We start from the raw sequence: 23,803 nt of genomic DNA, 5'->3' as shown, positions 1-23,803 counted from the left end.
CTTTACATAGCTGGTAGCCCGTGTTGTGATATGTTGTCCCATTTAGAGCACAGGTAATCTGGATTTGGTAATCTTGAAAACTGTGTATCTGGATCAGGGTGATCCAGTCCAATATTGCTTTGAAAAACCGGCATAAAAGTAAGACGGATTACCTGATCCTGCATGGGAAAAAATGTGATTTCCAAATCCGGATCATTTTGATCCAGATTAAACTTTTTGAACAACTGGCCCATGATTATACATTTTCAGAGCATTCCCAGTAAGCTGTAAATTATGATTATCCTGTTTGCAATATAAAGTTTCTGCAGAGCAGCAGTAGTTCATAGCCCCTTACAACCCCAAGCTAATATTAGCATTGCAGCAAAAATGGAGGGCAATATCAATTCTAAATAGCCGTACAGATTTGTGTTAGCATATTTGCCCTTACGTACCCTTGAGTGTTCACTAGGACCTGTTGGCCTCAGCATACCCAAAGACAAAAAATGTCCAATAACATTTTTACTCGACAGGTTCACCAAGTGGTCTACAATCTTGCAATTTCCAGCAGGTCACCTGTCTGCCCCCTAGGTTTTTTTGCCAGCAGACAGCCCCCATCCACTCATTACGGCAATTGTAAAAAAGGCCTTCCACTCAGACGGCGTCTGGAAAGCCAATGAGACCAAACTAGAATATGGTTACCACAAGGGCCAACATTAGGAGAGCAGCTTAGAGGTCAATTACATTCTTCTGCAAGAAAGGCAGACTCCACTGCTGAGTACTGTCAAAGATGCAGTAGATGATAAAGATTCACCATCATCTGACAGAGTTGGAAAGATGTGAGAAGTGATCAAAAGGAAACAAGCATTTTCTGCATCATTTAACGTCATATGATGGCTAATAACAAATGTAATGTCCAAGTCTGTTTCATCATCATCATCATAGTTTTATTTTTATTTTAAGGGCAAATTAACAAATTAAGAGACTAATTCACTTCTCTGTAAGAATATTCAAATTATTTTTGCTCTGCTCTATTCTATTTCTATTCTGTTCTGATTATTTTTTGTATTTTAATTTTTTTTCAGTGAGCATCATCACTATTTTGAAAGTTGATTCCAGAAAATTCTAAGCCATTCTTCAGTCCACTGATTCAACAAAATATTAACTTGTGTTTCTCAAGACTCAAGAATAGAAATTATTATTTCAAACCATTTTTTTATGTCCTAGATTCGAACAAAAGAAATTTCCTGCAGGATTCAGGGACGTCCCTGTTCAGTACCAGCACACTGTCAGAGAAAACTGACCTTCCATATCCCCAATATTAAAATATGCAGCCCCTGGCTTTGAGTTTCGGTAGGTTATGGTCCTTATGAGCTTCATGTAGTCAGCGTCGTAAAAGGAAAGCTCTTTTGCGGAGCAGTTCAAATAAATGCCAAATTTCTTAATTTGTCCTGTAAGACTAACATTCTTCTCAACATTGTTTGTGGAAATAGTGTATTTGCCACCATTATATTTCATGAAATTACCTTGGAGGCCCAGTTGCCAGGAATTATTCTGTCCAACATCGACCTCCCAGTAATGCTGGCCTGAGGTGAACAGATCTTTGCTGAGTGCAGTAACTGGTTGTGGATTGTATACACTCTGTTGTGGATTGAATGCCCTCTGTTGTGGATTGAATGCCCTCTGTTGTGGATTGTAAACACTATGTTGTGGATTGTACATTGTCTGTTGTCTGTGATCAAAAGAACTGTATATGTAATGCATGAATAATTGGTTTTGTTGATATATCTTGCATTGTTGACATGCAGAGCGTAGACTCCGTCCATCCTGGGATATAATAGCATCTGCACTTTGACTTGTGAGAGACAGCTGCTCTGGTTTTGGATTGATGACCTGAAGCATCTCCTTCCACACAAAGAACTGCAGGTGGCTTTCATATGGACCCAAGGACAGACAGGAATTCACAACTGGGAGCTTTTTGGTTTTCTGTTGAATAGAACCTTTGGTTTTAAGTAGAGATTCTCCCTCAGTGCACATTTTCAGAAATCCCACTGTGTCAGTTATTTCCAGAACAGATTCAGTCTTTTCCTTCATTTCTGTCTTAGTTGATAAAACTTTTTCTATTTCACTGGCGCTCTGGTTCATTTTCTCGACTTCCTCGTTCTCTTTAAGTCTAAGCTCATTCTTTATCTCAGCTTCTCTCTTCTGCAAGAACTCGTGCATCTCCTGAAACTGGCTGCTGATTTGGCTCATCAGCTTCTGAGATTTCTCTTTAGTTTTAGTCATTTCCTCATTTTGTGTTTTGGCTCTTTCCTCTGCAGCAGATATTTCAGCAGAAATGGTTTGCAGAAAAGCCTGATAGTCCTTTTTCATAGACTCAGCTGCTTCTTTCACTGGTTTGAACTTGTGTCCTTCGTGTTTCTCTCCGTCTCTGCATATGATGCAAACTAACTGCTGATCCGTGACGCAGAACAGCTTCAGCTTTTCTTCCTGCTCGGAGCACAACGACTCATTAACCTTTGAAACCAGATAAAAGGATGTCAGATAAGCAGTGAATTCAACTACAACTATATGTTTGCTTAACCCTGGAGAACCCAAGAAGCCATTTCTTCTGGGCTTTAAGTTACTTTGACAATTGAGCAACAATTAACAGCAACCAAAAAAGAAAAAAAAGATTTCTAAAAAGCTGCCAAATTTGACTTCATGGGTTTTCCAGGTTTAAAACCTAAAAGAATGGTCAACAACGTACCTGACTGTCTGTTCCACATTCTTTCTTGATCCTCTCGTTCTCTTTGGCTCTTTCAGCGAGACTCTTCAGAGCGTGGTTGGTAGTCAGAGGTGTTTTCTCCAGAGAAACGTCTGACCTGCATTGTGGACAGCTCTGCTGTGAGCTCAGAAAACTGCTGATACATTCTCTGCAGAAAGAATGTCCACAGAGCAGAATCACCGGATCTGTAAAGAGGCTGAGACACACGGAGCAAGTCAGATCTTGAGAGTAAGAAAAAGACGCCATTGTTCGCTTTGAGCTTGACGAGCTTCTGGAGTTGGTGCTCTCAAACTGTAGCTTTCTGTTTACTGGAAAAGTCACTCCCACTTCCTGCCTTTAAGCTTCCCGATCTTTCCATCAGTGATGGTTTTTCCGAGAAGCCCCTGGCTGCAGTCTGCAGACAGACAGAGGCGTGCCTCAGCTTGGGCGGAGTTAAACTTGTTAAGGGCACGCCCACTGTAAGTGATTTTTCATCACAGTAAATTTAAAAATACTAAGTGTCTTAGCTTTGAGAATTCTCTCAGTTTTCAGGTGTAGGTTGGTTGTGGAGCTGGTTCTAGATGGAATTGTTTTCTTGCAGACTCTAAACTCTCTTTTCACAGTTTTCACATTATCAGTTAAAGTGAAGTAGTTCCAGAGTTTACGTCTTTTTCCAGTGTCACTTATTTCTGTACATTTTTGTGTTGATGATGTCTTTTTTAGTTTTGCACCTGTTTGCACCTGACGCTCTACTCTGTTCAACCGCTGCTACACTGCTGTGCGTGTAACACGCTTTCTCCAACCCCCCCCCCCCCCCCCCCCCCTCAGCCATTCACATTGACCATTTCTGAGCTTGAAGAGAAAAATAAGTAAGAAAGACAGTTAAAAAAAAAGGTTCCCAGGAAGAAGCCAGATCTTGTCATTTGTTTTAAAGCCTGGTATATACTTCAAAGGTTATCGCATCCACAGTCGCGCGTTTAGCTCGTTTGGATTTCCTGAGACTGTCTGCCAGAACTGCAATGAACTTCTGGCTGTGTTTATACTTTTCCAACAGTGCGATCATCTCATAGGTTCATTTATAACATAAATGACATCCTGCTCATTCACTTGCTGCGTCTGTGAACAGGCTGAGGAAGAGGAGGGTGGTGTGTTCGTCCAATGAGCAGAAGAAGGGAATTCAGAGGCGGAAAAAAGAAGATAATCTTTTCTAGTCTTCAATTTTCTAGTGCAAAATATGAGATAAGACACATTTTGTTTTCAACCGACACATCACAGTTTTGTTCAGTCTGCCTTTGTTGTTCCTGTAGCCAAAAATAAAAATGGCTGTTTTTTTTTCTTCAAAAATAAAAACAAAACCAAAAAAACTGTGAAAGCAGTAGTGTACATATCCTAAAATCAAAATAACATGAGTTGATCATGTTGATCCTTTTGACTTTATGTTTCACTTTTTCAATTACCGTTACAAAGCCCATCGAGACGACTATTATTGTGAATTTGGGCTATACAAATAAAATTGAATTGAACTAAAGACGCATGACAGTGAAGGAACTTGGACTTGTGAGATCTGGCCTAACTAGTCGCTGTTCACCAATTCAACAAGGTTAAATGGGGTTAATATTTCAGAAAACCGCTTAAGGCAGGGGGTTCAAACTCATTTTCACCGAGGGCCACATCCGCATAGTGGTTGTCCTCAAAGGGCCAGATATACAAAATTTTTAAATGTGATAGTCAAAGAGCCACACCACGCACTGACCTGCCAGACACACACACAAACACATTATTATAGCCATATTATTTCCCATAACACACTCCTCTCCTTACAATACAACAGCACTGGATAAACGATGGCGTTTCAGTTATGGGTGTTTTTTTCTGTATTTATCGTTAACACACATACCGGTAAAACATGCATGCTGGTGTGTGTTTTAAAAACGCAGTGACCGCAAAACTGAGTTGGTTGTGATTTATTTTGTATTTTTTCAGTCATCAATCAGCATCCAAAAATCCATCAAAGTCCTCATCTTCTGTATCTGAAATGAACAGCTGGGCTACATTTCTATCAAACACGCCAGCTTCCCTTTCCTCATCATCAGTCTGTCTCGTTGCCGTACGGCCACAAAGAACAAACAGACGCATCAGCCCAAGTTTAAGTCCTACAGTCCAAAAGTGAGGCGTAACTCACTGCGTCTCAGTAAAAGGAGCGCAGGATGGACAGCTTTTCATTGTCATCTGCTGGAAGTTGCTGCGCTCAGCCTTGAGTCGATCTTCCAACACAGAAACAAGGCGAGGTTGCCTTGTTTCTGCGGAAACTCAGCTGCTGCATCTTCTTGTCTTGTCTGAGTTGCTTTTCCAGCGTCCTCACTTGCGATCCATGGATTAATTATTTTAAATTCTTTGGCAGGAACATCTTGGGATGTGGACGCTCCTCCACCTCCAATACTTTCTTGAGAGCAGAAGAAACTGTCTGCTCAGGAAGAACCGTGCAAAACATCATTATGTAAAACCAAAACTGCAAAATACAAATAAGAAATAAATGTACCCATTTATAAATATTAAATGAGAACAATAATTTGAGTATAAATGGAAATACAAGGATTTATACACTTCTTTATCTATTATTTTGTATGCTCATAATTTTTAAATTAGTACATTTATTTTGTCATTTATAAATGAGAACCTTTATTTCCTATTTGTATTTGGCAGTTTTGATTCTCCATATTCCAATGCAAGTTTTTAAGACGACCATTGTTGAAAAAGCCAGACTACCTGACTGTCTATAATAGAGTTACAGCAGTTTTTATACTGACATAAACCGGAAAATGCAGAACGCACTAAATATGTGTAGCAAAACAATAAAACAATGCGATAAACATTTATCAGCCACCACACCATCATCATTATTTACTTTTCTCTGCTCTCAGCCATTTTAATAATAATAATATTGGATTGGATTTTTCTGCGCTTTTCCAGACACTCAAAGTTCTTACATTGTGTCCATTATTCATTCACTCCTCATTCATACTTGGTGATGTTAAGCTACTGATGTAGCCACAGCTGCCCTGGGGCAGACTGACAGAGGCGTGTCTGCCAGTTCGCGCCTACGGCCCCTCTGACCATCACCGGGACATTCATACACATTCACACACCAGTGGAGCCACAGTGGAGGTAAGGAGGGTGAAGTGTCTTGCCCAAGGACACAATGACATTTGGCTGGTGGGAGCGGGGATTGAACCGCCGACGCTTCAATCATTGGACGACCCGCTCAACCGCCTGAGCCACTGTCGTTTTGGAAGGTCATGTCCGACCTCGTCTTGGAAACTTGGGTATCAGAATTATTTTCGGGTTTTCCATTGGAAATTACGACAAACGGGGTCAGATGTGCAAACTTGACCTCGAATCCATTAGTATTTACGTAAATCGCGCAGCTGCAGAAAGGCAGGATAATGTAAAAAATACGGCCCCAACATCCTCCAAACTTACCTTGTGATTGATGTTTAAGTTCTTCATCTTTTTTCAGCGCCTGATGGATAAAGTCTCTTTAGCATGATGATGTTCTCTTGATGTCGCTTTGATCCATGTGAGAAAATGCGCTCATAAATGCACACTGTGCCAGCCTCGGATGCAATGATCTTGACCAATCGTTGCTAAGAGAGTCGTAACGTCATTATTTGGGTTGCCAGATTGGTTCAGGTGTGTTGAAGTGAGGATCATTAAAGTGCAGGCAACATTCTCTTGCACAACATTTAGAGCACACGTTGGTAAGAAAGTTCTATGAAATGGGTTGCCAGATTTGGGTCTTTTTTTTTTTTTTTTTTTTCGCCACTTCGGGGCCCTGGTGGTGACGGGGGCCCTACGCGGCTGCGTAATTGGTGTATAGGGGGGGCCGGCCATGCATAGTAGCATTAACAATACTTCACCCTGATCTTCACTCAGTGCAGTGCTTAAGTATGCTGTTGTTAAAGTAAAATATGTCCAACACAGGAGGCCCTCAGTTCTCATCTGCCTGCCCAGCTGTTGAACAGGACAAAAAAAAAAGTATGCTGTGGTTGATGAATGAATGAAAGTCAGGCGTGAAGCATCCAGGAAGTGTGTGCTGGGGATGCTGGGAGCTGTAGTGTGGCTATAACTCTGGAGGGGGGGAGACAGAACTCTTACTTCTGAAAACTAACTTCTCTCTATTACAAGAATAATTGTATTATTAGTGTTGAACTATAATTTATGAACAATTGAGATATAAAAAAACCACATCATAAAGATTTTTACATTGAGTACCACAAAATGTAAAATGAAAAAATCAGAGGAAAAAAACAAAGATTCCATTCCTCTTTTTACAAAATGTTATATAATTACAGTCTTTATAATTCATGATATTCAGAAGATGTTACAATTTTTTTGGCTTGAAACAAATACATTTTTACAGATATGTTACAGTGGAATACTTATGACAAATGAAATGTTGTGGCAACAAACTGCATGCACTTAAAAGATTAACAAACAAATAATCAAAATTTAAAACATACAGAAAAATAACTGCTAAAAAAACCAAATCTGATCAAAATTTATTCTATTTCTATTCTATTGTGATTCAATTTTTTTTTCAGTGAGCATAATTACTATTTTGATGATGCCAGAAAATTCTAAGCCATTCTTCAGTCCACTGATTTAACAAAATATTAACTTGTGTTTATCAAAACTCAAAAGTAGAACTTATTATTTTCAAACTATGTTTTATGTCCTAAGTTATAACACAAAAAAATCCCTGCAGGTTTCATTCAGGGATTTCTCTGTTCAGTACCAGCACACTGTCAGAGGAAACTGACCTTCCATATCCCCAATATTAAAATATGCAGCCCCTGGCTTTAAGGTTTGGTAGGTTATGGTCCTTATGAGCTTCATGTTGTCGGCATTGTTAAAGGAAAGCTGTTTTGTGGAGCAGTTCAAATAAATGCCTAATTTCTTAATTTGTCCTGTGAGTCTAACATTCTTCTCAACATTGTTTGTGGAAATAGTGTATTTGCCACCATTATATTTCATGAAATTACCTTGGAGGCCCAGTTGCCAAGAATTATTCTGTCCAACATCGACCTCCCAGTAATGCTGGCCTGAGGTGAACAGATCTTTGCTGAGTGCAGTAACTGGTTGTGGATTGTACACACTCTGTTGTGGATTGAATGCCCTCTGTTGTGGATTGTACACCAAACGTTGTATATTGTGGACACTTTGTTTATCACGATAACCGAAAGGGTCACAAAAAGTGAGATTGGTTTTGTTGATATATCTTGCATTGTTGACATGCAGAGCGTAGACTCCGTCCATCCTGAGATATAATAGCGTCTGCACTTTGACTTGTGAGAGACAGCTGCTCTGGTTTTGGTTTGATGACCTGAAGCATCTCCTTCCACACAAAGAACTGCAGGTGGCTTTCATATGGACCCAAGGACAGACAGGAATTCACAACTGGGAGCTTTTTGGTTTTCTGTTGAATAGAACCTTTGGTTTTAAGTAGAGATTCTCCCTCAGTGCACATTTTCAGAAAGCCCGCCCATGTGTCAAAGACACTGAACCCCACCTTGCCTCTGTTGGAAGGTTGGTCCAGTGTTCAGCAGCAGAGCTGCAACCAGTGTGTGAATGTGTGGGTGAAGGGAGAATATGGGTACAACGAAGGCCAACATTAGGAGAGCAGCTTTGAGGATAATTACATTCTTTTGCAAGAATGGGAGACTGAGGATTACTGTCAAAGATGCATTAGATCAGTGTTTTTCAACCTTTTTTGAGCCACGGCACACTTTAACCTTGACAAAAATCCCGCGGCACACCAGCATCCAAAAAAATAGATAAAAAAAAAAAAAAAAAAAAAAAACAAAGCTCAGTCTGTATTGATCTACAGCCGCTCTGCAATCTCACATGCATTTTTGTGATAATTGTTGCAGAAAACGCTGGAAGCTGCAGCTGTTTTTTCTAAAAGATGTATTAAAAATTAAGTCAAAAGATTCAAAAACTGTTTGATGTGTTTTCGTTGTTTTAAGACGTTAAGAGGAGAGACTCATTGTGCGCTAAGACAGTCACTTTACTGCATCATGGGAGATTTAGTGCCCGTAATCAGCCGACCGCAGAAAGACCAGCGTCTTTGAGCTTCATGGTTTTGTTCACTTGTTCCAGTCTGATACCAGATTCTGTGGAAAGCTACACCGCTAAAGACGAGCTTTAGCTGGTATTTTTGTTAGAACAGAGAGACTTTTTTGCGCTAAATCGAAACAAGGAAGTGAATACTTTAACCACTTCTGATTGGTCAGACTGATGACATGTGATTAAGCCTTCAAGAATGATTGGTGGAGACAGTTAAAGCAACGGGACTTTTCCTTACACACTTATAGCTGCAGCTAAATCGCGGTATCCCGTTATTCTTATCAAAATATCTTTAATAGAATCATATAAACACAAAGAAAAAATAATTTTATGATATGTCATATTCTTAACTTCTCAGTGTTTTATCAGGGCCTGTTTGGATGAACACAGAGCTGATTTCCTGGAGATGGGAATTGCTTTTAGATCAGGTAATGAGGGCAATAGACCTTTTTCACACTTCCGCATTTTTCGACCGGAAATACGTCAATGACGTGTAAAACAACTTCCTGTTAGCGTAGCAGCAGATATGAAGAATGGCAGAGTCGAAGAGTTGCAGTCTCTGTTGCGTTCCAGGCTGTTCGTCTTCCAACCAAAAACAGCCTTACCTTTCATTTCATTATTTTCCTGTGGATCCAAACCTGAAACCCAAATGGATATAGGCGATCCGAAGAGATGAAGGGCATAGTTTTAATGTAAACACAGGTAGCACCCTCTGCTGTCGGCACTTACTAACTTCGCTCCGGGATTGTGGTGCGGCTGCGTCGTTCGTCGCCTGAAGAGTGGTGTTGCCCCGAGTATTTTCCCTTGGAACAACTTTACTGATCCTTTGAGAAGGGAGTCAGAATATGACAGAACTTCAAACGTCAGGCTATGCAGCTAAGCTGTGAAGATACTAGCGACATGGTGGCTAAGCTAAGACAGTAAAGATGGATCACGACTACGTGACACACCCACCTGCAGGTAAGGTTGTTCATAATGTGTTTGGTTAACGTTAGTCAACTATGTGTACCGTTATTGGATACATGCATTTCTACCTGAACAAATTAATATTTATAATAAAAGATGTTCATGCTCTCACCTATTTTAATTACATGTATTTAATCACTTTTGAGCATTTTGTCATTTTGTAATTTCCTTAACAAAAATAAATGAAATGTATTTGTAATTAAATACTTAACATACTTTTCAAAACATGATTACTGTGTTGTGTTGAAAGGTAGCATTAATATATTAAGACTGATTTTTAATTTCTTTATCTTCACAGGTGCTCTGGATGAGGCTTTGGATTACATCCATGACTTAGAAGCCAAGTTCCTTTGCTGGAGCCAGGAGACGATGTCATGGCGGACAAAAGTTCCTCGTTCAAGACCTCCTAACTGACATTGGATCTAAGATCATCATTCCACCTTTTAAGCTTTCAACTCAATTCAGCAAGGAGGAAACAGAACAAACCGCAGCCATCACCCGCCTCAGAATTATGGTGGAAAGAGTGATCAGTAGGATAAAGTCCTTTCACATCAGGAACTCTCTGTGCCGCTCACACTGATGGGCAGTGTGAATCAGATCTGGCTTAACTGCCGTGTTTTGGCAAATTATCATGGACTTTTTTGTTTTGAAGAGTGAATTAATGTTTGGTATGTAAATAATGTATAATGTGCAAATAGTATGGAAAAATTTAGTGTTTCCACATATTCTTAAAATCTAATTAAATATAATTGTTATATTCGTAATGTTTTTCTGTTGAAATGTGACTGACTACACAAAAAAATTAGATGAACAAATAAAACAATTTTGGTCAAAATTGTGCCTCGTTTAATTTTTTGGTATGCAAATAACATCAAACATTTACAATAAAAAATAACATTACAGATCAACAGTAAGACAGAAGGCTGAACTGATTGTTAAAGACAAGATAAGTGTAATTTAAGGTATGCATTCATGCATTTGCCACAATATATATCCAAGTTCTCTTTCATTCCATCTCAGAAACCCATCCAACACAACCATGAGAGGTTGGGGCTGCACCTGGCATAATCTGCTTCCAGATGCCATCATATGGATCTGGCTGTGGTCCTACACAAGAGAAACACAACACACAAAAGTTAGACATAAGTGCATAACTACATTTCAATTTAATTCATTATATCTGCTGTAACCATAATTTGGTTAGTCATAAGATTAAAAAAAAAAAAACTTAACTTGCTCACAAAGCAACAAAAAGTTAATTACCTGTATATGCCTTGTACAGTGTGGACCTCTGACCGTCCCTGCCAACTGTTTTGGGTTTTTGCACCATCAGCTCACTAACCGGTTCAGGATGGATTCCCTTATAAGTAAAAGGCAGAAAGCAATTAAAGTCTGTAGTAACTACTTGGGGTGTTTTTATAATAATTTAGAGTTGTTATGGATACACATACGTTCTTAAAAAATAATGACAATATGATCACAAACCCACCTGTGCCATCTTTGCAAGCCACTCGTGCAGGCCAGGGGGGTGGAGCAGCCTGCAGACCCAGCTGTGAATAATGTGCGGTCTGGAACAGGATGGCAACTATGTGATTGCAAAATCCTTTAGCAGCCACACAACTGCAGACGAAAGCTTTCAGGTTGGCACTTTCTGCGTCCAGTGATATCTAGACACAATAAATTATATAGGTTAAAATTAGGACATACTTATGTTGCTACATCAATGTTCAGAATGACATGAAACTATAACTGTCAATAGGGTGACCAGATTTGAGTTTGTAAAAAAGAGGAGTGAAGTGAGTTTGTGAGATATTTCATCGAGAGTAATTGGTGTTCAGAGCTGCATACATGAAGCAAATATAATTACATTTCATCTATGTTCAATGTTATTTTATTATATAAGTATCAAAAGAGAGGACATGTCCAGGAAAAGAGGACTTCTGCTCACCATACTTTCAGAAAAATAATACTAGTAAGTGAAGAAAGTGCCGCAACCGCAGCAAAATGAACACGCATACGGGCAACTTAACATTTCTTATTTACAGCTTCACCAAATTTTTGGGTGTTATGTTAATCTCATGCCTTTTCACTTAAACATACACACAACATATTCACTGCGATGCCTTATATTACAAATTAATAACACCAGGATTTACAGTTGACGTAAACACGCAGAGTTACCGGTGATGCGGCTATGGCTAAAGCTAGCTGAAGCTTACCTTGGTAATGGTGGATAAACTCTTCGTGGACGAATTTATATCCCATGTCCAATTTGTTTCCTTTAGTGGACGATTGCATCTTCACACTCTTCATCACATCGGTGCTGGTGAACTTCGGAACACAGCTCAGGCTCTTCGAAAACACTCTAGGCTCTGCCATTCCTCCGCCAGCGAAGCACAAACCGGAACTAGGTTTACACGTTGATGACGTACTTCCGGTTTTTGCGAAAAAGGTCTATTCACTAGTGTGCCGCAGCACACTGGTTGAAAAACACTGTGTTAGATGATACAGATTCAACATCATCTGACAGAGTTGGATGCATTTTCTGCATTATTCAACATCAAATAATGACTAATAACAAGTAATGTCAAATTCTGCTTCATTATCATCATAGAGTTTTACTTTTAGAAGAGGAAAAGAAAATCTCATTAATTAGCCTTTATTACAAGGATAATTGTATGATAATGTACAAACAATAGAGATACAATCCCACATCATGCAAATTTTGACATTCAGTGCCACAAAATGTAAAAAAGAAAAATTCAGAGTAAAAAAACAAAAAAAACACTTTATTCCTCTTTTTACAAAATGTTATATAATTACAGTCTTTATTTTTCACAATATTCAAAAGATGTACTGTTTTTAGGTTTGAAACAAATCAATTTCACAGATATGTTAGTGATTTTTTCTAATGACAAATTAAGTGTTGAAGCAACAAACTGCATGCAACTGAAAGAAACAAATATTTTAAATTTAAACATACACAAAAAGAACAGCAAAAAACACAAATATGATCAAAAAACTCCCCAACGTTCCAGAAAATCACCAAGTAGTTACATTACAACAGAGTCAGAGTAGAACTTATTATTTTGAAAACTTGGTTTTTATGTCCTAACATCACAAAAGAAAATCCCCGCAGGTTTCATTCAGGGCCTTCCCTGTTCAGTACCAGCACACTGTCAGAGGAAACTGATCTCCTGTATCCTCAATATGAAAATATGCAGCACCTGGTTTTGAGCTTTGGTAGGTGATGGTCTCTATGAGCTTCACGTGGTTTGCATCATAAAAGGAAAGCTTTTTTGTGAAGCAGTTCAAATAACTTCCTAATTTCTTAATTTGTCCTGTGAGTTTAATGTTCTTCTCAACATTGTTTGTGGAAATAGTGTATTTGCCACCAGTATATTTCATGAAATTACCTTGGAGGCCCAGTTGCCAGGAATTATTCTGTCCAACATCGACCTCCCAGTAATGCTGCCCTGAGGTGAACAGATCTTTGCTGAGTGCAGTTACGGGTCTTGGACTGTACGAATGCTGTAGTGGATATGCACTCTGCTGTTCATTACCATAACTGTATAAAGTACAACTGTATGATAGATGGTTTCTTTGATACCTCTTGCATTGTTGACAAGCAGAGCGTAGACTCCGTCCATCCTGGGATATAATAGCATCTGCACTTTGACTTGTGAGAGACAGCTGCTCTGGTTTTGGTTTGATGACCTGAAGCATCTCCTTCCACACAAAGAACTGCAGGTGGCTTTCATATGGACCCAAGGACAGACAGGAATTCACAACCGGGAGATTTGACTTTTTCTTTTTAATAGAATCTTTGGTTTTAAGTAGAGATTCTCCCTCAGTGCACAATTTCAGAAATCTCTCTGTGTTAGTTACTTCCAGAGCAGATTCAATCTTTTCCTTTATTTCTGTCTTAGTTGATAAAACTTTTTCTATTTCACTGGCGCTCTGGTTCATTTTCTCGACTTCCTCATTCTCTTTAAGTCTAAGTTCATTCTTTATCTCAGCTTCTCTCTTCTGCAAGAACTCGTGCATCTCCTGAAACTGGCTGCTGATTTGGCTCATCAGCTTCTGAGATTTCTCTTTAGTTTTAGTCATTTCCTCATTTTGCGTTTTGGCTCTTTCCTCTGCAGCAGATATTTCAGCAGAAATGGTTTGCAGAAAAGCCTGATAGTCCTTTTTCATAGACTCAGCTGCTTCTTTCACTGGTTTGAACTTGTGTCCTTCGTGTTTCTCTCCGTCTCTGCATATGATGCAAACTAACTGCTGATCCGTGACGCAGAACAGCTTCAGCTTTTCTTCATGCTCGGAGCACAACGACTCATTAACCTTTGAAACCAGATAAAAGGATGTCATACAGGCACTGAATTCAACTACAACTATGTGTTTGTTTAAGCCTGGAGAACCCAAGAAGCAGTTTCATCTGGGGGATATTCCAGAAAGCAGGTTATGCTAGCTCCCACGGTAAGTTTGAGGCTAAGGAAGTTGATAACCTCAGTTTTCGGTTCCAGAAATGGAGGTATGTTTCAGGGTACGTCAAGTTGCCATGGCAACTCATGCTCTGAACATAATCTGGTCTGGAGCAGGTTTAGTTGAAGCTTAGTTTGTTTTCAGAGAGGTGAAGCAGCATGCCGTGTCCATTTGAAGATGATTTAGTGGATGAAGAAGCTCAGATAATACTTTTTCCACCATGAGAGGATGATAAGACCACATATGGATGTTGGAAAGAGAAACTTTTTTACTTTTATCTAACATAGTTATTTGCTTCAGTTAAGATAAATCATTTGTTTGTTAAGTCAGTTTAAAAATAACACAGTTTTCAGACAGTTATTTTACTTTCATTCAAATTAATTCAATTAAGTAGGTGTAACGTTGGTCCTGCTGTTAGATCGGCACCGCAAAGGATTGTGGGATACCATTTCCTTTGCCTGTCTGTCTTACTGAAAAACAATTCAAAATAATAATACTTTTGATATATTCTGATAAATGACTGTAGTTTTCTTGTTTTTGTTAGGAATGCATTTAAGACACTTATAATAATCAGAAAAATAATTCAAAAAAATACTAAACAAAGGGCATGTATTTTTACATTTACATAAATGAATGAAATGTTTGCATAAAATAATAACAACATTAATGACATCAGAAATTCCTGGGTCCAGATTAAGGAAAAAAAGGGAATATTTAAAACTTTGAGTGACAACCATTGTGTATATCAAATCAAAATAATTTAACCTGGTTGCAACTGTAAAAGAGATTTTCTAATGTTTCAGTTTCAGATGAACAGAATATGCAGTTTTTAATGTTTAGATTACCTGAGTTTTGCTAAAGGTTGTAAGAGGAATTTCCTGTTTCCTATAAGAGCAGCACATGCGAAGTCAGCTCGACGGACGGCAATAAGAAAACAATTAAGAAGATTTTTTGTGTTTTAGCTCACCGGTTGGTTCATTAGCAGGCCAAAGTGGTTTGTATGTGTATTATTTTGTGCATTATTTGTATGAAGATGTGCAATTCAAATGCTACAGTTAATTATTACTTTTGTTTGCTAGTTCTACGGATGTTGATGCGGTGTAAAGTTTAAAGAAAGGAAGACCACATTAAACAGCAGTACAAGGAAGTCGAATGCCTCTCGTCTGTGTGAAAAAATGACCAAGACTGTTTATGGGGACTGGACTGAGTGACCCCTCCCTCCTGGTGTTCCAAACAAGAAGTACAGCTGGCTCCAAGAAGCCAAAATCCCATAGACTTCGTTAGAGAATTTAACAGCTGTCACTCATTTATTGCATTGCTCAGAATAACCATTCTTGCTTTATTATCTTTTTTTGACATGTTCTTGAAAATCCTAATTTCTTTATGATTTCTTTTCTGTTTTGTAAGTTATTCAAGTTATAAACTGACCAATCAGATGTCTTGATAAAAGGATGTGTTCTCACATGAAACAGTCAAAACACCTGATTGACAGATTTTATGGAGCCCACTTTAAAGTGGTGGGGGTGTGGCCTGATTGGCGAGATTGTTTTGCCATAGAAATGTTAACTCAGACCAACTGGTATCAGCCACTGCCTACTGACAATGTCTGAATCCAGTATGGTGGCGTCTGTATCGCAACAACAAAATAGTAACTGAATCAACTTAATGTGTTTGGATCAGGAAGTAAACCTATTTCTATGTGGTCACACTCGCTCGCTCTAGTTCTCATATACACAGTCAAGGACGTTGTTCCCTGTAAGCTGCACACGTGCACATTTGTAAACTGCTCCCACTCCCTTTGTGCAGAGCAAGTCTGTCCTGCGGGCAATTTAAAATTTATTCTAAACTTTAAATAAAACTGTCATTTAAACAATATATTCTGTGCTACTTTCAACCCAATTCAGTGAACGACAGGTGACCTAAAACAGGTGCTGATGAAGACGAGTGTCCAGGATACAAAGATGAGTTCAGATCAAAGGTGGACTCAGAGTCGAGAGGGAGGGAGGGGGAGAGAGAGAGAGAGAGACCGCTGCCCTACAAGGAACTGAAGAGGAACTTGGACTTTTGAGATCTGGCCTAACTAGTCGCTGTTTACCGATTCAACGAGGTTAAATGTGGTTCATATTTTAGAAAACTGCTCAAGGAGTCCGTTACTACTTTTGTCAGACTTCTGAGCATGACGCACCAAGGCTAGGCCTGCTTCAGAATTCCAATCTTAACCCTTAACCACTAAGAACTACATAGTGCGGGACTATCTGGTGTCCTGGACTTTAGAATCAATCTCAGACACCATGCTCACTACTTCTTCACTGTTGTGGAAGGAGCGCTCTGAGTTCCTGTGTCTGCTCAGACACAAACGATTAGAGGACTAAAACATTGGTGAAGGATCTTTCCTTTTTCACAGAAAGGCATTTTACCTTATAGTGTAGAAAAGCTTGACTGACAGGAAACCACTTCCTGCACTTCACACACATTTCTCACATTGTTAGTCCTCTCTTACAACTTAAATAACTGTTTTAGATCCACATGAACAGACCAAGATCAACTAAAACTTCAAGTGCTGATCTTTAACAATTGTTATATTTAAAAGCATTTTTCTCAAATCTATCAGATACCAAAGAGTTTTAAAACATTGGAATAAAACCAAAATTAAAGAATCATCAAAAACTGTTTAAAAATGTACGATTGATCAGGGGTAACACACAATAGTAGTTTGAATGCACTTGTGGTTAGTTTTTGGATGAAGGCCATAAAAAGCTGGCACTCCTCCTGGTTGCACAATAGTCAACATGGGTGTGGCTTTTCCAGAGAACTGAGAGTGATAAAACAGAAAGAGGCTGCAGTCATGGCATCGCCTTCATACTCTGAAGATCTGAATTGCCCTCTCTGTCTGAGCCTCTTCAACAGTCCTGTGGTTCTCCCGTGCGGACACTCCTTCTGCAGCCCGTGCATCACGGAGGCGCTGGGCTCACAGCAGCAGTGCCCTCTGTGTCGCTCTGCTGTTGCAGCCGAAGAAGCAAAATGTCTGCCTGCCAACCTGATCCTGAAGAGCCTCGTGGAAAAGGCCCAGAGAGAAGAGCAGGCAGCAAAGGTGAGGAGAAACACAGACATTCAGCATGTGCTGCTCGTTTTATCTAAAGTTACACAGTCTGATTATCTTCAGCCTGTCTGTTATTAGACGCTCAGCACCAGCAGACTCTTTTAAAAAAGTAGCTCCCAACCAGTTTCGGGTTTGAGATATTTTTTTCTTGGACTTTTATGTTTCTAAACTGACAAATGATTCCTAAATTTAAGGATAAAAACAAGAAGCCAATATTAAGCACATAGTGCACTTGTCTCTTCTGATCTTTTGTTTGTTTTTATTTCAGTAAAAAATTGTAAAATGCTCATCAAACATCAGCCTTGTTCATTTCACAGACTGAAAACTGTGTTTTATATATATTTTAAGACAAAAGAAAATGTTTTTTCCCCAAATAAAATCAAACCTTAAACTGAAATAAGGAGAATATTTCTTACAAAAATCTATGCCATATATGTTTATTTTCAATAAATGGTGATGGTTAGAAAAAAGCCCCTAAGAAGTGATTTAAAAGCTGAATAAAAATAAATGCTACTTTATCTGACAAACAGGAAGTTTTCTCTAAAACATCTATGGTTTTTTCCAATTAGCTTCCAATCATGGAGCTCAAAGCACGTCAACATCATTCAACGCAAAAACACATTAAAGTTCACAATAACATTTCAAACAGCTAAACAAATGATTAAAAAAACACAACAATCTAAAAATCAAAACAAAATGTCAGAAAAAAACATGTCTGAAAAGGAAAGTAATTTCCAGAAATCTAAATGAAATGTTGAATAATTAAACAAATTAGACACCTGAAAAGTTAGGTATTATTGGACGTCACTGATTGGATGATGAAAGCTGGAGGATGTTTCACCTGAACTGTGTTTTAGAAATCTCTGAACATTTGCTGTGGATTTGGTCAGAAGCTTTAAGAAATATCTTCTGTCTGAAGATATTGTCATGTCAAAAAACTTCCAGTTTAAAAGCTAAACAAACGTCATCATCCAATCAGTCACATCCTCTGATGTCTGCTTCATCGGTTATTGGCCGAATGAGGGAAAAGGGGCGGAGCTGGTGGATGTTCAGAGAATGGAGACTTGTAGGAGTTTTCCTCTATTTTAAGATCAGTGTAAAGGTGAACAGCGTTGGTTTCGGCCTACAGTAACCACAAATAAAGAAACCTAAATGGGATCACATCTCGGTGTCTCAGTGTGGGAAGGGGATGCTACAGTACTCAACAATTACAAAAACGTCAGGAAAGGTCATTCAACCAAATCCATTTTAGACTTTTTATTTCTGTGACTTTCTTAAGTGCTAACAGAGTGATGATCTTCCTAGGCGGCCGGGATGTGCCCTGAGCACGAAGAAAAGTTTAAGCTCTTCTGCCTCACTGATCTGCAACTGGCCTGCATCATATGCAGAGATGGAGAAAAACATGAAGGACACAGGTTCAAACCCATCAGAGAAGCTGCTCAGTCACTGAGGACCGACCTGGAGATGTTTCTCCAAAGTGTTGCTGAGGACATCAACGTCATGGAACAGCTCGCCAAGGCTCAGCAGGAGAATTTAAGGGTGACCGGAGAGAAGTCAAAGCAGCTGATGGTCCAGATCGGTCGGCAGTTTCAGGAGATGCACCAGTTCTTGAGAAAGAGAGAAGATGAGATAAAGAACGAGCTGAAATGCCAAGAGGCAGATGGAGTCGAGAAAATGAAGGAGGCGTTGACCACGATGGAAACAGCTCTGTGCCAGAGCACAGAGCTGCAAAGCAAAGCGGCCTCAGTCCTGAAGATCACCGACCCGGAGAAGTTCCTGAGGAAATGGACCGAAGGAGGAAGCACGATGACCCGAGAGAGCCTGTTCAAATCCAGAACCAACACGCTCCAGGTGGTGAACAGGGAGTTGTGCTTGGAGCAGCATGAAAGCCACCTGCAGCTCTTCATGTGGAAGGAGATGCTTCAGATGATCACACCCCGAGAAGAACGCCTGACTCTCAAAAGCAGCAGTCCTCATGTTGCCGTGAGTGATGATGGCCGCAGTGTGTTTAGTGGAGCCACTGCACAGCAGTCACAGGCGTCAGGATTTGGACAACCAGGAGTTTCTGCTGGAATATTTGCACAAAGTTCTGGGAGGAGAAGGGAAGTTGCCGGATTTTCATTTGGAAATTTACAAACAATAAATCATAGTCACGTAGGCAGTTTATTTGGAAACACATCTTCGTTTGAAAATTTTAATGATGCCAATGTTTTTGGGGTTTCCTCCAAAACAACTGGGATATTTGGAGACTCCTCTTCAGAAGTCCCCAAATATCCCACCTTCAGCACCACTGAGTTCATGACAGGCCAGCACTACTGGGAAATAAACGTGGGAAACAGAGAATTCTGGGAGGTTGGAATTGAGAACTACTATCTTCAGTACAAAGAGCAAAAATATGCTGCTTGTGGTCAAAATATAACTCGGGAGCTTGAATTTGAGAACAAACCTCAAAAGATCGGCATTTACTTAAACTTCTGCTCCAACAAGCTGATTTTCTTTGATGCAGACAACACGAGGAAGATCCATAGCATGAGCCTGGCCGTCATGTCTGAGCCGGTCTCTGCCTACATCAGCATGACACACAGGAACCCAGACTACAGTCCTCTGACCGTCTGCTGGTTCTGAGCAGGAAAACTTTTCCAGCATTTATACCATAAAAGACAAACATTTGTCTAAAAAGAGCATTTTCTAAATTTGGTGCAAGTTAACTTAAAATGTTGGAGATTGCCGTTTCCTTCAATTCTGTCTACAAATATTAGCCGCTTAGGTTTTTTTGTTTTGTTTTCAAATTAGTAGTGAAAAAAATAGTTTTTTAAGAGAGTTTAGAAAATGGAAAAATTATTTTTTGCTACATTAGGAAGAATGATGCATGTTAATCTATAATGTTGGTGTGTTTGTGGCTCTCATGTGGTTTTTTATCAGACCTACAGCTTTCTGTTAGTTTAGCTGTCCCCGCCCTCGCTGCCCCCCCATTACCCTCTTTTAACCCACCCTCACATGCTGGGCGGCTGCTTCAGGCTTATCGCTCTTCCCCTCTGCCTCTTCCTCTTGTCAGAGCTGGATGTGACCGATTCATATATAAAAAAAAAAAAAACTTTTTTCACAACGGTGGCTTTTCTGTTGATTTTATCTCCGTAGCAACAGTTTGAATATTTGGCCGCCTGACTGTGAAAGACAGATCAATGGAATTTTCAGAAGAATCAACAAAAGTTCATTTTGGATTTCCGTGGTAACAGAGGTTTTCTGTCAACCACGCCCACATTTCTAATATGTACACATAATAGGTTTTTTTCTTTTTATTAATTTTAAGCCATGGATTCACGTGTTACATTTTCACAATATGCAGGTAGAAATATGTGAACAACAGGGGAGGCAGCTGTTTTGAGCTCATCACGCCAACGCCGTTTACAATCTACAACCTATTGTTCCAACATTTTCTCCAAGTAGCTCCTCAATGATGCTCAAGGAGGTGGGAGGGGATAGATCAAGGGCCCCTGGCAGAATTTTACAGTTGTAGGTGGGTCTAAAGGTGTTTTGTTTTTTTAATTCAATATGGTGGCCTCTCCCTGAGGTCAAGGGTCAACCAAACTTCAGTTGTGGTTTTAAACTTAAGCTGGTGGCGTGTGTGAAATTTTGCAAGCATTGCTCAAAGAAAACCTTCCCCATATTCATGAAAATGTGAAAATTGTCAGATTTGCTACAACATAGCCACCAAGCCATAAGCCTGGGCCATCCCATAATATTTTAAAAAACCCTTTTAGAAATCTCTTACACATGTATTTAGGTTTCATTTGTGGATTCTAAAATTCCGTTTTTTGAGCCCAAGAAGACTTTCAGGTCTCTTTTTTTTTCTTTACCACTTTTTTCACTATGATGTCATCATTTTTTTTTTGGGAGGGGGGGTCGTTCGCCATACCCAAACTTCATTCTGCACAGGCACATTTTGCTGAGTTCCAGCACTGCTGAGGGTCATAATGGAGCAGCTGACTGCTGTTAGCTTGAGGAATCATCTTTCTAGAAAGGAGTTCCTACCTTACCAGAGTTTAGGGCCAAAATAAAATCCGTCCACAGACGGCGATGAGTGTTTTTAAAAAACAAAGGTGGAAGTTTGCTAGTGATTTAACATTCTTCTCATGCTTCTGTTCGCTCCCTCATATTTAAATTTACCTGTCGGTGAAAAACATCAGGAAATACTCATAACTTGTTTAGAAACAACAGCGTGTTCAGAGTTATGGGCTTTCAGTCAGAGAAATGCTGAAACGCTGGAAGAGTCGCCATTTCATCTGTCCTTTTAGCTAAATTAAATGCTGTTTTTTAATTTTTATTTCATGTTTTTGCACACTCCTATTACTGCCTTTTTAATAATGCATTTAATCACTTTTAATCGTTTGTACCTTTGACATTTTTTTATGATTGACTGGACTACAGGTTTAGAACAAACTCTTTTTTTATCAGTGCTGTCTGTCTGTCCGTCCATTTTGTCTATACTTTGTTTTCTGTTTTTAGATTTATGGCTTCGCTTATTTTCATGACAACTAAGAATAAGTAATCATCATTAGGAGCACTGCTTTTTTAATTGACAGGTGAGACTTAACAAAACTACAATTACTTACATTTCCCTCCCATTTTTTTGCACTTCATTGGACAGGAAGATTTGAACTCCAGTCAATACTTATAGGACAGCGTGTTGCTGATTGGTTGAAATGAATCTCAAGTGTGTTTACTTTTGTTTGTGATCTTTTAAACGGCTCGATAACAGTTTCAGTTTTTGAGGTAGAAGGAACATAATGACTCTTTCCAATCTTGTGACATGATAAAAATTAAATAAAATGTATGAAAGTTAACTAATTGTTGTGGTTTTTATTCACACAGTATTGCTGACATTTTGACAGTAACGTTACATGATACTTTATTTAGCTGTGCCACAATGATGTTAACAATGATAAAAACAACATTAGTCATAGAAATAATGAAGCAGAAAGATGCCAGGTTATATTTACAAATCCTTTTATTGACTAAGACAGTGGTTCCCAAACTGGGGGGCGCACCCCCTAGGGGGAGGGGCGCGGAGGTATTGCAGGGGGGGTGCGGCAAGGCTACGGCTTCCCGTTTTTTAATTGAACAATTGCAACAAACAAAACAAGAAAATGCAACAATTATGCACGCATAATGTACAATAGAATTCTGAATACTGAATAACCTTGTTACATTCTTAAGAAAATTCTAATTATTAGTAACAATCACAAAAGGGAATAAAAAAATAAAATAAAACAAAAAAATAAAAAGAGAAAATGCGAGAGTAAATTTATGTCAGCAGTCCAAAAGATTTACAAATGTCAATTGTTTTTTGAGCTTTTGTATTTTTTGAGGCTGAAATTAAATTTAAATATTGCTGCAGTTCAAGTTTGAACACAAAGAAATCAGGTTTTTTATTGGAAAATTTGCTTTTGTGAATATGAAATTTAGCCATAAATAATAACATGTTTACACAAAAGAAAGCATCACGGTCTTTGACATCAAAGCTATGAAAACCAAAAAGTACGTTTTTATAATGAAGTTTTATATCAGCAAAAATAGAATCGGTGATAAATTTGTGAATGGTTTTCCAAAATTTGTATGTGAATTCACAAGACCAGGGGCCTGTTTCAGAAAGGAGGTTAAGTGTAAACTCTGAGTGCGTTAACCCTGAAATTAGGGAAACCCTGGGTTTTCCGTTTCAGAATGGGAGGTTTGTTAAAACCAGAGAAAACAGAGTAAGTCAAACCAGTTTCTGAAAGAGAGGTAACTTATACTCGGAGTCAGTGTCCATGGTTACTTACACTGTGAACCTAACCTGGTCGGGAGCAGGTTTTATTCTCTAAACTCAAGGTTTCTGCCGGTCCCCTCCCCTTTTTAAAGACGAAGCGGTATTTTTCGCTTTAACCTTCATTGCCCACATTTCCGTCACACAGAGACAAGTGACAAGAATGGCTTTTCCTTTTTTGGAGGACCCAATAGATGAGGAGGCTGCATTAATTCATAGAGAATTACATTTACGTCGTGCGAGGATTTTGAGACCTAGACTCGATTTTTTGTCATTTCCCCATATGTTTTTGTTTGAGCGTTACCGTTTTTCGTTGCAGTCAATTACATATATACAATGAAAACAACGTTAGATATGTATTGCTATGTAGATTTTTCATATGTAAAATATTGTCAACAAAGCCTACATCCATGACATGCTCAAATTTGACCTGATTGAATGATGTTTTTATACTTAATTTTAGCTGCTGCCATGTTCTTTTAATTCCTGCAGGATTGCATCAACATGAAAATGAAATCAGGGACATTGAATTAGATTAATGTAACAATTACTTTCTGGAAACACAATTTGCTAGCACTGCTTACTTTCTTATTCCCATATAAAC

At 39.0% G+C, this 23,803-nt stretch overlaps 3 protein-coding genes across 3 annotated transcripts; 1 reads left to right on the top strand and 2 right to left on the bottom strand.

Moving 5' to 3' along the window:
* Positions 1–3,054, bottom strand: LOC105354329 (nuclear factor 7, brain). Its single transcript, XM_011476813.2, has 2 exons — positions 2,726–3,054; positions 1–2,493 (listed from the first exon to the last, which is right to left on the bottom strand). The coding sequence occupies exons 1-2, from the start codon at positions 2,987–2,989 to the stop codon at positions 1,249–1,251; spliced, it is 1,509 nt and encodes a 502-aa protein (XP_011475115.1). The 5' UTR covers positions 2,990–3,054; the 3' UTR covers positions 1–1,248.
* A 9,589-nt stretch (positions 3,055–12,643) lies between these two features.
* LOC111947643 (nuclear factor 7, ovary-like) lies at positions 12,644–14,324 on the bottom strand. Its single transcript, XM_023956401.1, has one exon. The coding sequence runs from the start codon at positions 14,180–14,182 to the stop codon at positions 12,977–12,979; it is 1,206 nt and encodes a 401-aa protein (XP_023812169.1). The 5' UTR covers positions 14,183–14,324; the 3' UTR covers positions 12,644–12,976.
* A 2,725-nt stretch (positions 14,325–17,049) lies between these two features.
* LOC101164643 (nuclear factor 7, ovary) lies at positions 17,050–22,240 on the top strand. The gene is made up of 2 exons (XM_004070592.4): positions 17,050–17,387; positions 18,702–22,240. The coding sequence occupies exons 1-2, from the start codon at positions 17,142–17,144 to the stop codon at positions 20,019–20,021; spliced, it is 1,566 nt and encodes a 521-aa protein (XP_004070640.1). The 5' UTR covers positions 17,050–17,141; the 3' UTR covers positions 20,022–22,240.
* Positions 22,241–23,803: the final 1,563 nt, after the last annotated feature.

Source organism: Oryzias latipes, chromosome 7 (assembly GCF_002234675.1).
Source record: "Oryzias latipes chromosome 7, ASM223467v1".
NCBI lineage: Eukaryota > Metazoa > Chordata > Actinopteri > Beloniformes > Adrianichthyidae > Oryzias > Oryzias latipes.
The sequence above is the reverse complement of the archived record's forward strand: the minus strand, read 5'-3'. Positions and strand labels throughout refer to the sequence as shown.